General features: G+C 32.1%; 2 protein-coding genes across 2 annotated transcripts; one reads left to right on the top strand and one right to left on the bottom strand.

The window, feature by feature from the left end:
* Window positions 1-426: 426 nt before the first annotated feature.
* LOC142628776 (uncharacterized) lies at window positions 427-2,612 on the bottom strand. Its single transcript, XM_075802815.1, has 3 exons — window positions 1,584-2,612; window positions 1,093-1,417; window positions 427-620 (listed from the first exon to the last, which is right to left on the bottom strand). Exons 1-3 carry the CDS (start codon window positions 2,610-2,612, stop codon window positions 427-429), a joined length of 1,548 nt encoding a protein of 515 aa, XP_075658930.1.
* Window positions 2,613-10,981: 8,369 nt separating this feature from the next.
* Window positions 10,982-12,671, top strand: LOC142629303 (lignin-forming anionic peroxidase-like). Its single transcript, XM_075803262.1, has 4 exons — window positions 10,982-11,240; window positions 11,333-11,509; window positions 11,872-12,037; window positions 12,143-12,671. The coding sequence occupies exons 1-4, from the start codon at window positions 11,019-11,021 to the stop codon at window positions 12,538-12,540; spliced, it is 963 nt and encodes a 320-aa protein (XP_075659377.1). The 5' UTR covers window positions 10,982-11,018; the 3' UTR covers window positions 12,541-12,671.
* Window positions 12,672-13,035: the final 364 nt, after the last annotated feature.

Genomic DNA, 13,035 nt, shown 5'->3' with positions numbered 1-13,035 from the left:
TGCAAATTGACATATTTGGACTAAAAAAAACCACACATTTAAAAAATAATGAAATAAAATTTCATAGTTAACTTAGGACAACAAGGATGGTGGATTTAAATCTTGAACATTTTCGTTAAAAATATCATACAGTGTCAATTAGTGTAAATCAAGAAAATAAAATAAAAAGATTTGTTTTAGTTTTTAATATAACTAGTCGCTAATTCGTGTAATACATATGATAGTTAAATTTAAAATCACATATATTAAAAAAAAAAAAGAGAGACCTATATGAAAAAACTATTAATTAAAAGTTAATAGAAAAATTATTTTATAATTTAAAATAGTTTTTCATATGTATTGTATAAGTATCAACTAAGTAAGATGCACATTTTAAATAAATAAATAAAAAGACCGTAATGGTGGGTGGTGGCTTCTTTTGTTTTATTATTTATTATTTACAGTAGATAGGATTATGATATCTGCTTCTCCACCTTGGAACCCTTCAATTGACTTCACCTTTACTGCAAATCCATCGAGGTTTTCATACTTTTTCCCAATTTGCTCTTGGACTGCAATAACTTGCGCAGTGTATGGAGATATAACACCAATGCTAAGCTTCTGCTCTGACCCATTCCATGCTGAGAAGGAAAATTAATAATATTAGAGGAAAGAAGAACATAATGCCTCAACTTGATGAACTATTTTTCAAGAGAGGAGAGATAATAAGCACGAACTAGTGGTGGTTATGTATAGAGAAGAAGCTGAAAGGATGTAGCTAAATCTGTGTTGATTTTGCTGTAATGTTCTAGTAGATAAAATAGCTTTTATTAAATTTAATGTAACTTTGATATTATTCAAGAATCATTTTAATAATCTTCAATTATTAGTTTAACTATTTCCTTATTAACACCATTCTATTCTCATAATAAAATAAAAACATTGGAGTAGAAAGATGAGAAACATGACAAACTCAAAAGGGCAAGCTTTGTATGCATTATTTAGTCGATTATCTTAGTTTGACAATAAAAATCAGATCCATGAATTCTAATGAATAGGACGATAAAACCACATTCAACCTAGACATTAACACCTGCCTCACTAGTTAAATACCTTTATACAGATTATTCACTACTTTTATTATAACAGCAACTTCAACCATATTTTTCCAGCTATGGTGAACACCATCCGGTTCTTCTATCCCACAAGAAATATTTATGAAAGAATATGAGCCAAATATTTGACCCAGAAGATAGCGTTTTACAAAACCTCTTTTAGCATTTGGTGCATCTACAATCTTATTGCCATAGAATTTGGAATTAGGGAAGAAACTTATAAGTGGATGCATCCTGTACTGGATATTCAAAAAGTGCTTTGAATGGCCCATAAGACTCAATCGTTCAAATAAACTTCTCCCAAAGCCAGCTCTGGCAGAAACCTATTACAAGAGCAAAATAGCAAAATAAAAATACATTAAATTCATAGATAAGATATACACAATCATACATGAAAATGAAAAAAAAAAAAAATGACGTTAAAAACTTTCTTTAGGAAACCTCATGTTTTAACTTAGTAAGAAATATGACCAAGGAGCATTTACTTACATTGCAATTAACCATTGCAGGTAACTGACAGTGATCACCGAAAAGAATAGCATGCCTAAGGCCAGGCAGTTGCAATGGTATGATCAATTCACACTCTTTCAATTGTGCGGATTCATCAATGAGCAACAATTCCAGTGGTTTCATATTAAGTGAATGCAGCATATCAGAACTAGAGGCAGTGCAAAATATTAAGGAAGCTGTCTGAAAACAGAATTTCTTCACTGAGCTGGGATCCATAGCACTTGGAAGGTCAAGTGAATCAAGAGCCGTCAGCAGTACCTTGAGAATGTAAATGCATTCACCCCTTTTCATGTTCAGCAAGGTTGATATACACTTAAAAGAGTTATGACAACTCTCAGTATTCTTGTGATTAGAAAATTGCACCAGCAGCTCTTCACAATTTATGGTATTCTGAGACAACAAAGTTTCAAAAGTATCAAGTACCCTCATAATTGAAACCATTGTCTCAAAATTATGATCCAATATGAAGCTGCGGGCTATATGAGTACAGAAAATAGAGATCGATCTTCTTAGCAATATGGCAATTGATGTGAATCTTTCTATTACAAATTCAAGAAAGGTTTTACATTCTCCTTTGCTATAATTCTTCACACTGTTGCGCTCTTTCTTTTCCATCAATTCACCATCCATGAAAATATGGTATTGTGAAACGCACCCTTCAAGAAATTCAATCATTGAACAAGAATAATGCCTTAAACCTTTCAATGGTCCCAGCACCTCTAAAAGCCTTTCAACACGGTAATTCAAATGTATCTCTTTAACGTCTGAAGCAACTTCCAACAGGTCTTCGCTCCCCATAAAGAGAATATTACCCAACGAACATAACAAAGCTTCACTTATAGATCCAGCTTCAGGTGAAGCTTTCACCAGTTTTAGCAGATGACATGCTGCTTCTGTAATTGCAACATTTGTTGGTGCACATACAAGGGTCCTACAACTCATTCTTTGGAGAATAAAGAGCAAGATACTTAATGTCATCGTCTTCCCTGTCCCCGGGGGACCCCCCATATAAGTTCAACTGATGACTTGTGATAACACTGAAATTTATGAAGAGAAGCAAGAATTGCCTCCCTTTGCGAATCATTTAGCTTAAACAGTAAAGTTGTGTAGATTTCTTCATTCTGGATAAAATAATTTTTTCCAGAACATAGTGAACAATTTTCCTCAGCCTGTTATTCATAATTAAAATGTCATTTTAAGTTTCTATGTACTTAAGAGTACCTGATGCAATACAAAAGCTAAACATTTAAATTTGATTGCAAATTCTGAGAAAGAAAAGAAAAATAAAGGACAAATGGAAGAAAATGTTATATATAGAGTTATTGAATAAGAAATTATTTAAAGAGAGTCGATAAGTACCTTAAACCAGAAAATTGGGAAAATGTATTTATTTGTTTTTATTTTTTAGTAGATACGATAGAATTTGAATAGATGGCATTGGTTCCACAATGATTACACTTTATCATCAAAATAAGATAACAATTAAGTTTTGGTGTAGACAAGATTACCAACAATATATTAGTCCGACTAATACATAAGAATAAGAATAATCTTGTGTTAGGTAATAATTAATGAAATTCCATCCAGAATAATTTTTAATCTCTCCTCTCTGATACTAAAAAAAGTATAATTGTATTTAAATAGATTAGGCTTATACATCCACTGGACAAAATGCGATTTCCAAACATCTTATCACATTATTTGTGTAGAGCACTTCCTTGACGATTGATAGATTTCCAAACATGTGCAGTGCATTCCATATATTTCGGCTTGTTGTAATGTTCCTCAAGAAAGCCACAAAGTTTGGTTTATGGATGAAAGACTGGACTTCATTAATGCAACATGATGCTTTGACTGTAAACTCAGTACATGTCCATTCAGTGACTAATGCTAAAGTCCATGTTCCTCCCTCTTGTTTTAAGTCAGAAATAGTTTGAGGTTTGCTATCTGTGAAAACTAAAATGTCTCCAGGGAACATTTTGTATGGCTCACTGGTACTACACTCGTACATCCACTGGTCAACCTTAACGTGATATACACATTCTCCACATTCCTCAAGGGAGTTTACACCAGCATAAGGTGCTGAGGATATAAAGTCCAAACTTGAAGACTGTTCCGCACGTGTCTCTTCCAAAAGGGAAAAGATAAATGAGCCGAAGTACTGTTGCACCGACCGAAATGATTCTGGTATTTTTTCCACCTATAAGAATGTAACAAAAGTTATTGATTTAGATTTCATTATAGAGCAATAGTTTTATTAGGCTTCTCTTCATTACTTATTTTATATAGGATTTGGTTAAAAATGCCTTAAGATATATATAATATATATATATATATATATATATATAATGTTTTATTATTTTTATAAAATTTTCAAAAAATAAAGTCAAACTATATACATATATAAAAAAATCACACACAACCCTAATGAATTTGTGTATGTAAGTCAATGTATTATTAACACTTGTGTTTTATTTTTTGAGAAGTGTGAATTACAGTTCATAATTGAACATTTATTAATTCTTAATACGGACCCTTTTATTTTATGCTCTAAACTAAATCAATTTTTAAGGCCTATATAGTAAACATAAGCTTTATTATTAGGAATAAGGATACCGTATCCTTCACACAACATTCAAGAGTTATTGGCTTTTGTATGTTATGAGTTGTGTAATATTAAATTCGAGTTTCCACTCCCTTGTGTGTGTATTCAGTTCGTGACTTTCTAATAACAAAAAAAAAAAGGATACTGTGTTAGAATTCAAGTAATCATCCTCTAATATGGGGTGTGTATGTGAGAGGGTGGTTAGATGTATTGAATATAAGATTTGCCAATAAATGAGAAGGAATTGAAAAATTCAATCGGATGTAATGTTTTTACTTAGTGACTCCCACTATGATGCCAATTTGCTTCAGTTCTAAGATATGAATTAAGTAGATAAGGTGAATATTTGAATCAATACATATAATGACCCAACAAATTTCGCAATAAATTGTTTATTTTCTAATAATACAGCTAGATCAACGTAGAATAGTTTTCACTGTAAATATGCAGTCATATGATATCAGTATTAGTATAAAAATAAAATTGGATCATTTTACACTCTTCAAGGATTTAGTTACTACTATTTTGAAACTTTAGGAAATAAAATTGAAACGTCAAGTGAACTTTAAAAACAAAATGTTGTGTTTGCCCAATAAAAACACCACCCATATCTCATATATAGATCTGATTATCCAGACACAAGTATTTAGTTTACAAAATTTATTTACAGTTGCTTTGAAAAACCATTGATTGATTAAAATGAATTAAAATCGAAATTCAACCAAATTTAGATTAGAAATCTAAGAACTATAATAATGCATGGCCCTCTTTTTTCGTTACTATTTTTGGGTGCCATTTTTATTTATTTACTATCTTTTCGTTTTTTTTGGGCCTAGATAAGCCCAATTTATTTGAAATCTTGAACGAACCTCAATTTCTTTTTTTTACAGTAGTTTTTATTATTTATTTATTTATTATTATTATTTTTTGTCGTTACTTTTCTTTTCGGAGGGGATAAAATCACCTTTTTTAAAAAAAAAAACTTGCAAAATCAATATGTGATCTATTGTTAGTATTCACTTCTTTGACTGGAAAAATATTTAGGTGTTATGCAATACAAAAATCTAATCATAGTTGAGACTACATGCACAATTCAGATATGCACGTCCACAGTCCACAATATCATGTAATGTACACACCCTAAATGTAAAGATTTTAAACAAAAAATACTATCAGGAAAATATAATTTGTGCTTCACAACAATAATGGAAAATAAAATTTATAAATGGACGCATCTAACAGAAAAACAGAAATGAAAAAAAAAAAAAAAAAAACCCAAAACCTGACCTTGTTCATATAGAGATCCTTGTTTAGAACATCTTCAAGACACCACGAAAAGACTACATCAATCAAACTAAGCTTGTTAGAAGTTGCTTTCTTCTTCTTAGAACATTCACCTTCCATTTTTTTTTTCACTCTCTTTCTATGGCTCCTTTAATTTTATCTCTCGTCAACTTGAAAGCCTGAAATTGCATCAAACACATTATTGAATCATCTCTTCTAGCTAAGCCATATATAGTATACAACTCGGATTAGTTGAAGAGCCTGAAATTGCATCAAACACATATATACAACTCGGTATATATGTGTTATTTATACGGACATTGAGAAGCAGAAGAGATGGACAAGTGAGCTTCCAAAAATGGTTGTAAATGGGGAGTGTCGTTTACGTGCCCAATAACATAGGGAAACTGAAGGGTTCTGTGGTTATGTATACGTATGCATTGCTCACTTTAATTCTTGATTAATATTTAATACACGATGTTGTAAATGCTGGAGTAGTGTCAAGTAGTGTTGAAGGGTGATAAGCATAGACGGAGTCAGGAATTAAATTTTGGGGGAAGCTTAATGTAAGCTCATCCACTTTCATTACATTTATTATGCTACAATGAAATAATATCAATTTCATTGAAGTAAAACTATTATTTATACCACCGCATACTCTTGGTGCGATGGTCACTCTACAAGTATAAGTGTTTGTGGGGTGTGGGGGGCAGGGGCTAGGATTCAAGTCTCCAGGAAGGAGCATCATACACATATACACTTAGATTAGGCTAGAGTAGAATTCTATCTTATATATATATATAAAAAAACTATTATTTATTTATTTATTTTTAAGTAGCTTTGTTGTTTTCATATCTTACAAGTATAGTACTTTATTAGAAATTAATCCCTAACCAAAAAAACCAAATAGATATGCTCCACAAACCAAAACAAAAAAATGTAAATAAAGTTTAAAGTAAACAAATATTTCTTAAAAAAAAAGGTTAACAAATAAAAATTAGTGTCAAGTAAAAAAATTTATGGTTAGTGGGTTACAACCATTACCCATTATCTTGGTTCTATAAAAATTATTTTTTTATACAACCTATTCAAATTGATCACATACTATCTCAGTTATAAATCAAATTACAATTAAAAAAAATTTCTTCTTTCTTATTTGAACCTACTTGAAGTCTAGAAATCCAATCAAATCACAATTAAATTATTTTTTCTTGCGTCCCTTACTTCCTTAACGTACTATTGGATCTAAGAGGCTCACCGTTGTTGCATCCATACACTTGATCTCATAAGTCCAACAAGTTTGACACTTATTGTCAAGAGCTCAAGTCTCGACACTCAAGCGCACATCTTTCACCCTCTCTGTCTCTCACGTTTAGTTTAGTTTAGTTTGATTTTTTTGGAATTTGATGGAAAGATTTGGTATGTAAGATTCACATTGATTTTGTTTCAAATCTTTTAAAGGGCTGGGCTCATTTTATGGTAAATTTGTTGATTGGGCTAAGTTTTCTTTTACTTTTTATTATCAATTTTGTTGTTGAGTTAATATTTTTGGGCTTTTTAATTTATTTTTTGAATTTTAGATCATTAATTTTTTTTTATGAGCTTTTTCTTTGAGTTTAAAATGACAAGTTTAATTTTATTGAGTCAAATTGCTAAAAATTAGGTAGTTATATATATATATACACTATTGATCTATTTTCAAAATTTGAGAGGGGGGGGGGGGGAAGGAGGTGAATGAATCCGTCCCAGTGATACCCAACTTTTAAAAGCTAGCTTGAAGGAATGAGGTGAAGCCCAAATTCTCAACCAACCGAGAAGAGCATTGATTGTGCTCGTCAATTACGATCTCGAAGAACAATCGAACCTGTATTGACCGTACATGTAGGTATAAACCTTGAACCAAGTAGTAGTACTTGCATATCCAAATATTTAGTTGATTGATGATGCATTAAACATGTTTATATTCAATGATATATGATACCCAACTCCAATCTGTTGATGTAGCATTTGCATCAGTCTAACTATTTGAATATTTTAACAAATATACAACTAAAAACTAAAAAAAATCCACACAACAGTCTCAAGTTGGTCTAAAATACTTGGCTAGGAGCAGTGACACGCCACTTATGGCGACACACTTTCCTCACCAAAGCCAAAATTTAGTTTTTAAAACTGTATTTCTGCTTCAACTGTCTCTCTCTCTCTCTTCCATCTTGTCTTCTTCTTCTCTCTTGCTTTGTCCTTTCTCTCTCTCTCTCTCTTAAGCCACGGATCAGAGTGTATGTAAAAAAGAAGCACGGATTAGAGCATTGTATTTTTGCTTCAACTCTCTCTCTCTCTCTCTCTCTCTCTCTCTCTCTCTCTCTTAAGGCACGGATCAAAGCAAATCCGTTGTTGGTTTGAACATCGGCGCAGGGGGCGATGGTGGTGGTGAGTTGTCGTGGTGGTCTATCCTCTCTCTCTCTCTCTCTCTCTCTCTCTCTCTCTCTCTCTCACGTTACTGCTAATTCGGCGAGATAGGATCACCGCTGGATTTGGTGGCTCGAGGTTCTCTGGCTCGGTTTGGCAATGGTGGCGTGGTTCTGTGATGGTTTAATCTTGGGTGTTTGATCTTGAGTGGTGGCTAATGGTTTGATCTTGGGTGTTTGATTTTGGTTTGGTTGTGGTGGCGTGGTGCCGTGACCTTGTTTTTGGTTTTGGTATGGCGGTGGTGATGCAATGCAGTGATATTGGTTTGATCAGCAAAGTGGCTGATGGTTTGATCTTGGGTGTTGTACATGGTGTTGGCGGTGGTTGTGTTTGGGTTTAAAACCTTGGGTTGTATATGGCGGGTGGTGTTGTCTTGTGGTGGTTGCCTTTGGGTGGTGGTGTTGTCTTTTGGTGGTTTTGTTTGAGTTTAAACTTGGCTTGTATATGGTGGTGCTGGAAGGTGGCTGGCTAGTGGCTATGGTACGGTGGTGGCAATGTATGTTGAGAGGAGAGACAAGAAAGAAAAAATAATTATTTAAATGAATTAAGAAATAAAGAAAAATTTTTATTGCAAAAGAAAATAAATATTGAGTATGATATTTTTACATAAAATATATAGATAGTTAATCTATAAAAAGTAAAGTTTTTTGAGTTAGTTTAGTTAAATATTTGATGAGACTGATCTGATAAATGCTACAAGGATTTAGTTTAAGTTGGTTATCCAATAGGACCAAAACACCCTTAATGCAGCTATAGTGTTTTGGCCAAATATTGCCCTGAATTACGACTCCATAGCCACAAAAACTGGCTAAACCAGTTGCCAGTGCCAAGGATTGAACCACCTGGAAAAAAATTCTTCTCCTTAAGACATATTGATGATCTTATGTTTAGAAATAGAAACTAAAACTATTTATTCTAAAATGAGTAGATATTTCAAGTTTTCAAAAAAAAAAAAAAAAAACCACACATTTAAAAAAAAAAAAAAAATTTCATAGTTAACTTAGGACAACAAGGATGGTGGATTTAAATCTTGAACATTTTCGTTAGAAATATCATAAAGTGTCAATTAGTGTAAATTAATAAAATAAAATAAAAAGATTTTTTTTAAAATTTTTAATATAACTAGTCCCTAACCCATGCAATGCATGTAATAGTTAAATTTAAAATCACATATATTTTTAAAAAATTAGAGAGTTCTATATGAAAAAACTATTAATTAAAAGTTAATAGAAAAATTATTTTATAATTTAAAATAGTTTCCCATATGTATTGTATAAGTATCAACCAAGTAGGATGCACATTTTAAATAAATAAATAAAAGACCGTAATGGTGGGCTGTGACTGCTTTTGTTTTATTATTTATCCAAAAAATAGAAATAGAATTTGATAGGATATGAACAAATAAAGTGTAGTAGAAGAATTTAGATTGTAATCAAATTAAAATTTTTATTAACTTAGAAATTATAGGAGAAGAAGATAAGAATTAAAAAAAATTATAAAATAAAATTTTGTTAAAAAAATTAAAAAATGATAATGACATGGCAAGTTTTGGAGAAGTTTACAAAAAGTCAAAGACTTAAGTTTATATGTGTAAGTATATATATATATATATATATATGAACCTCTAAACACATTATTTATGTAAATTATCCTAAATGGTTGAATACTGAATAGTTTAATATTTGACAAAACAATATTAAAAATAATAATATAAAATATTACTAAAAAAAAATTGTGAATCTATCGGTGGCTTTAGACCACTGTTTGGGTGTGAGACTGATATTTTACATTACTTTTTAAGTTCAGTAGGTTTAGAGTAGTAGACTTACTCGTAGGTTTAATAGATGGATATAATTGATTACAAAATGATGGACATAAACATCCATATAAAGTCAAAAATTTGTCAGTTCAATTTAGAAATTTGCAATCTTTTGATCTATACATACTATACTTCACTGGGGTTGTGATTTAACACCGGACAAATGATAAGTATATAACTTTTCGTGGTTTTATACGGAATGATGTTGTATAAATGCTTAGAGAAAGAGAGTGATAGAGGTAGAGGCTTCTAGCTTGAAGAGAGACAATTAGATTTGAGAGACTAAAAGGAGGAGAGGAAGAAAAAGAATCAGGTACCATCGGATAAAAATAAGCATAAATTAATAAATAAATAAAAGAGAAGAAAATATGCATAAAAAATAAAAAAATAATTAGATGATTTGTAAAATTAGAAGGCTTCTAATAGTAGAGTTTGTTATGAACTAAAATTCTCAAAAGTAGACATGTTCTAATTGGAATTGGTCACATATATATATTAATATATTTATAGTTTTTTTTACAATAATTAGTGGTCTCTCAAAATAATATTTATTTTTTTCCTAAATTTTAAAATTATGTTTTTTTGTTTATGTAATCATGTCAAGTACTATTATGTAATGTTTATTTAAGTTTATTACGTAATATTTTTCTCTTTTTATTTAATGGGTAATAACATTTTATTTATGGGAATTTCTATCACCCTTGTCTGACCGTGAGGGCAGTTTTGGGGTAATGACAATTTGGCAGCGCATCCGCGCGTTGAGTAAATTTGGTGCTTGACTTGTCAATGTAAATAGCACACCACTATTCCCATACAAATCATCATCCCTACAGAAATTGCACAATATTTTCGAGTTATAAACAATTTTTCGCGTTTACTCATTTATTACAATCGGCCAAAGACTCAGTATCCAGTAGAACTTTCAGAGTTGATATTGTATACATCTTTGACTTATCCATATTTTAATATATGCGGGAATTTTCCAAGTTTATTACGTTGACACTTTACGCCAATCAAAGGAGAATTGGTCACATATTTGAAGGCTGAAGCTGATGCTTCCACGCGTTATGGCATAGTGACCCTAATTAATGTACCAACCATACTTCTCTATAAATTGGTGTGCCTTAAGCTTCATTCTCCATCTTCACTCCATTGCACTTTCTTTTAAGTTGAAACTCATATATTGCATAAGTAGCAGCTAGCTCGCTCTCTTATTTCGTTAAATCTAATTAGTTCAATGAGAAATTCTTTCATTTCCCATGCAAGCACTGCGACAGTTGTGTTCTTGTTGCTCCTTTTGAGCACTACATGCAAAGCGCATCTATCTTCTACATTTTATGACCAGAACTGTCCAAACGGACTAAGTACAATTCGGAATGCTATTAGAACAGCTGTTTCACGAGAACGTAGAATGGCGGCATCTCTAATTCGTCTCCATTTTCACGATTGCTTTGTTCAGGTACGTACTGTGTCCTTTGCCGGTTTCTCTAGCTTCTTTCCCCAAATATGCCATTTAAGCATTAAAATTTAAAGGCTAGCTTGGCTGTGCAGGGCTGTGATGCATCAATTTTACTAGAAGATGGCGAAAGGAATGCTGTGCAAAATAAGGGTTCTGCAAGAGGTTATGAGGTCATAGACAGTGCAAAAGCTCAGGTAGAGAAGATATGCCCTGGAGTTGTATCTTGCGCAGATATTCTTGCAGTGGCTGCTCGAGATGCTTCCGTTGCTGTGAGTACTATATATAAATCCTCACTCTTCTTACTCTATATATTTGTATGTCTGTCTATATATGTATATAATGCTAGGGGTACTGCAATAAAAATTTAATATATAATCCTCATCACTAATCACAAAAAAAATAAATCAAACATTTATTTTTTATCTCATAATTAATTGTAACAAAATAGGGGAGGGGGATTTGAACCCTTGTTCCACTAATAGGGATCTATATATCAATGACACCAACTTATAAGACTTTTAAAAACATTCATTTACAAGCTTATTGAAATCTCTCGATCAAGTACATTGTCTCTTTATAAAAAATCAATTATGAAATTTTTTTTTTTGATAAGAATCTCTTTGGAAAACAGGTTGGTGGTCCATCTTGGTCAGTGAAGCTTGGAAGAAGAGATTCCACCACTGCAAGTTCCTCTCTAGCTGAACAAGAACTTCCAAGATTTACTGACGGCCTTGATAGTCTAATATCTCGTTTCGCTACCAAAGGGCTCAGTGCAAGAGACATGGTTGCATTGTCAGGTTAGAACTTAGAATAAATACAACACCTAAGATATCCTTTTAATCTTTTAGTTGCATGTATATAATGAAGGTCTCAAAGATGAACATACCGTTGTTCTAATACAGGTTCCCACACACTAGGGCAAGCTCAATGTTCTTCATTTCGTGGTCGGATATACAATAATGCGAGTGACATCGATGTTGGATTTGCTAGCACACGAAAGCGTCGTTGTCCTGCTACTACGGGAAAACCTGGGGATTCAAACTTGGCACCACTTGACTTGGTGACACCAAATTCTTTTGACAACAATTACTTCAAGAATTTACTGCGAAAGAAGGGTCTCCTTCAATCAGATCAAATCCTTTTTAGCGGAGGAAGCACAGACAGTATTGTCTCAGAATATAGTAGGAGCCCTGCTACTTTTAAGTCTGATTTTGCATCTGCCATGATTAAAATGGGAGATATTGGTCCTCTCACTGGTTCAGCTGGGCAAATTAGAAGGATATGCAGTGCTATAAACTAATTCTTGCACAATTTCAATACCTTGAGTCAATTAAGTTTAGATTCTTGTTCTATTATTCCTCCGGTCTGTCATATTTTTTGCGTGTGATTCATTGTTTCTGTTGTGGCAATTTTTGAATTATTCCAATTGTGAAATAAGTGTAAAAAATTATTGTAATGTGATTCATTTTATTAATTGTATATTTTTTTAAATGAAAACTAACATTTGTTCTAGAAAGATTAACTTTTTATCTGAACATATATATATTGAATAGCATTCTATCATAGTTATTAAATTCGAACCAGATGTAAACTCAATCATGGAGTTGGGTCATCTAGTAATATGGTGGGTTTTCTAGTCCTTGCTACCACCCTACTCTCGCTTCATGGCGGAATTTCTTTCCTTGGCCCCGTTCTAGTGGGTACATGCAGGTATCCATCCTTTGCCACACTCAAATTTGTTTATATAAAAGTAAGTAAAATTTAATTTAAAACGTGTAAAATATCTAAAAACAAG

The sequence above is a fragment of the Castanea sativa genome, chromosome 3, assembly GCF_040712315.1.
Source record: "Castanea sativa cultivar Marrone di Chiusa Pesio chromosome 3, ASM4071231v1".
Lineage (NCBI taxonomy): Eukaryota > Viridiplantae > Streptophyta > Magnoliopsida > Fagales > Fagaceae > Castanea > Castanea sativa.
This window is presented reverse-complemented; position numbering and strand designations above follow the sequence as displayed.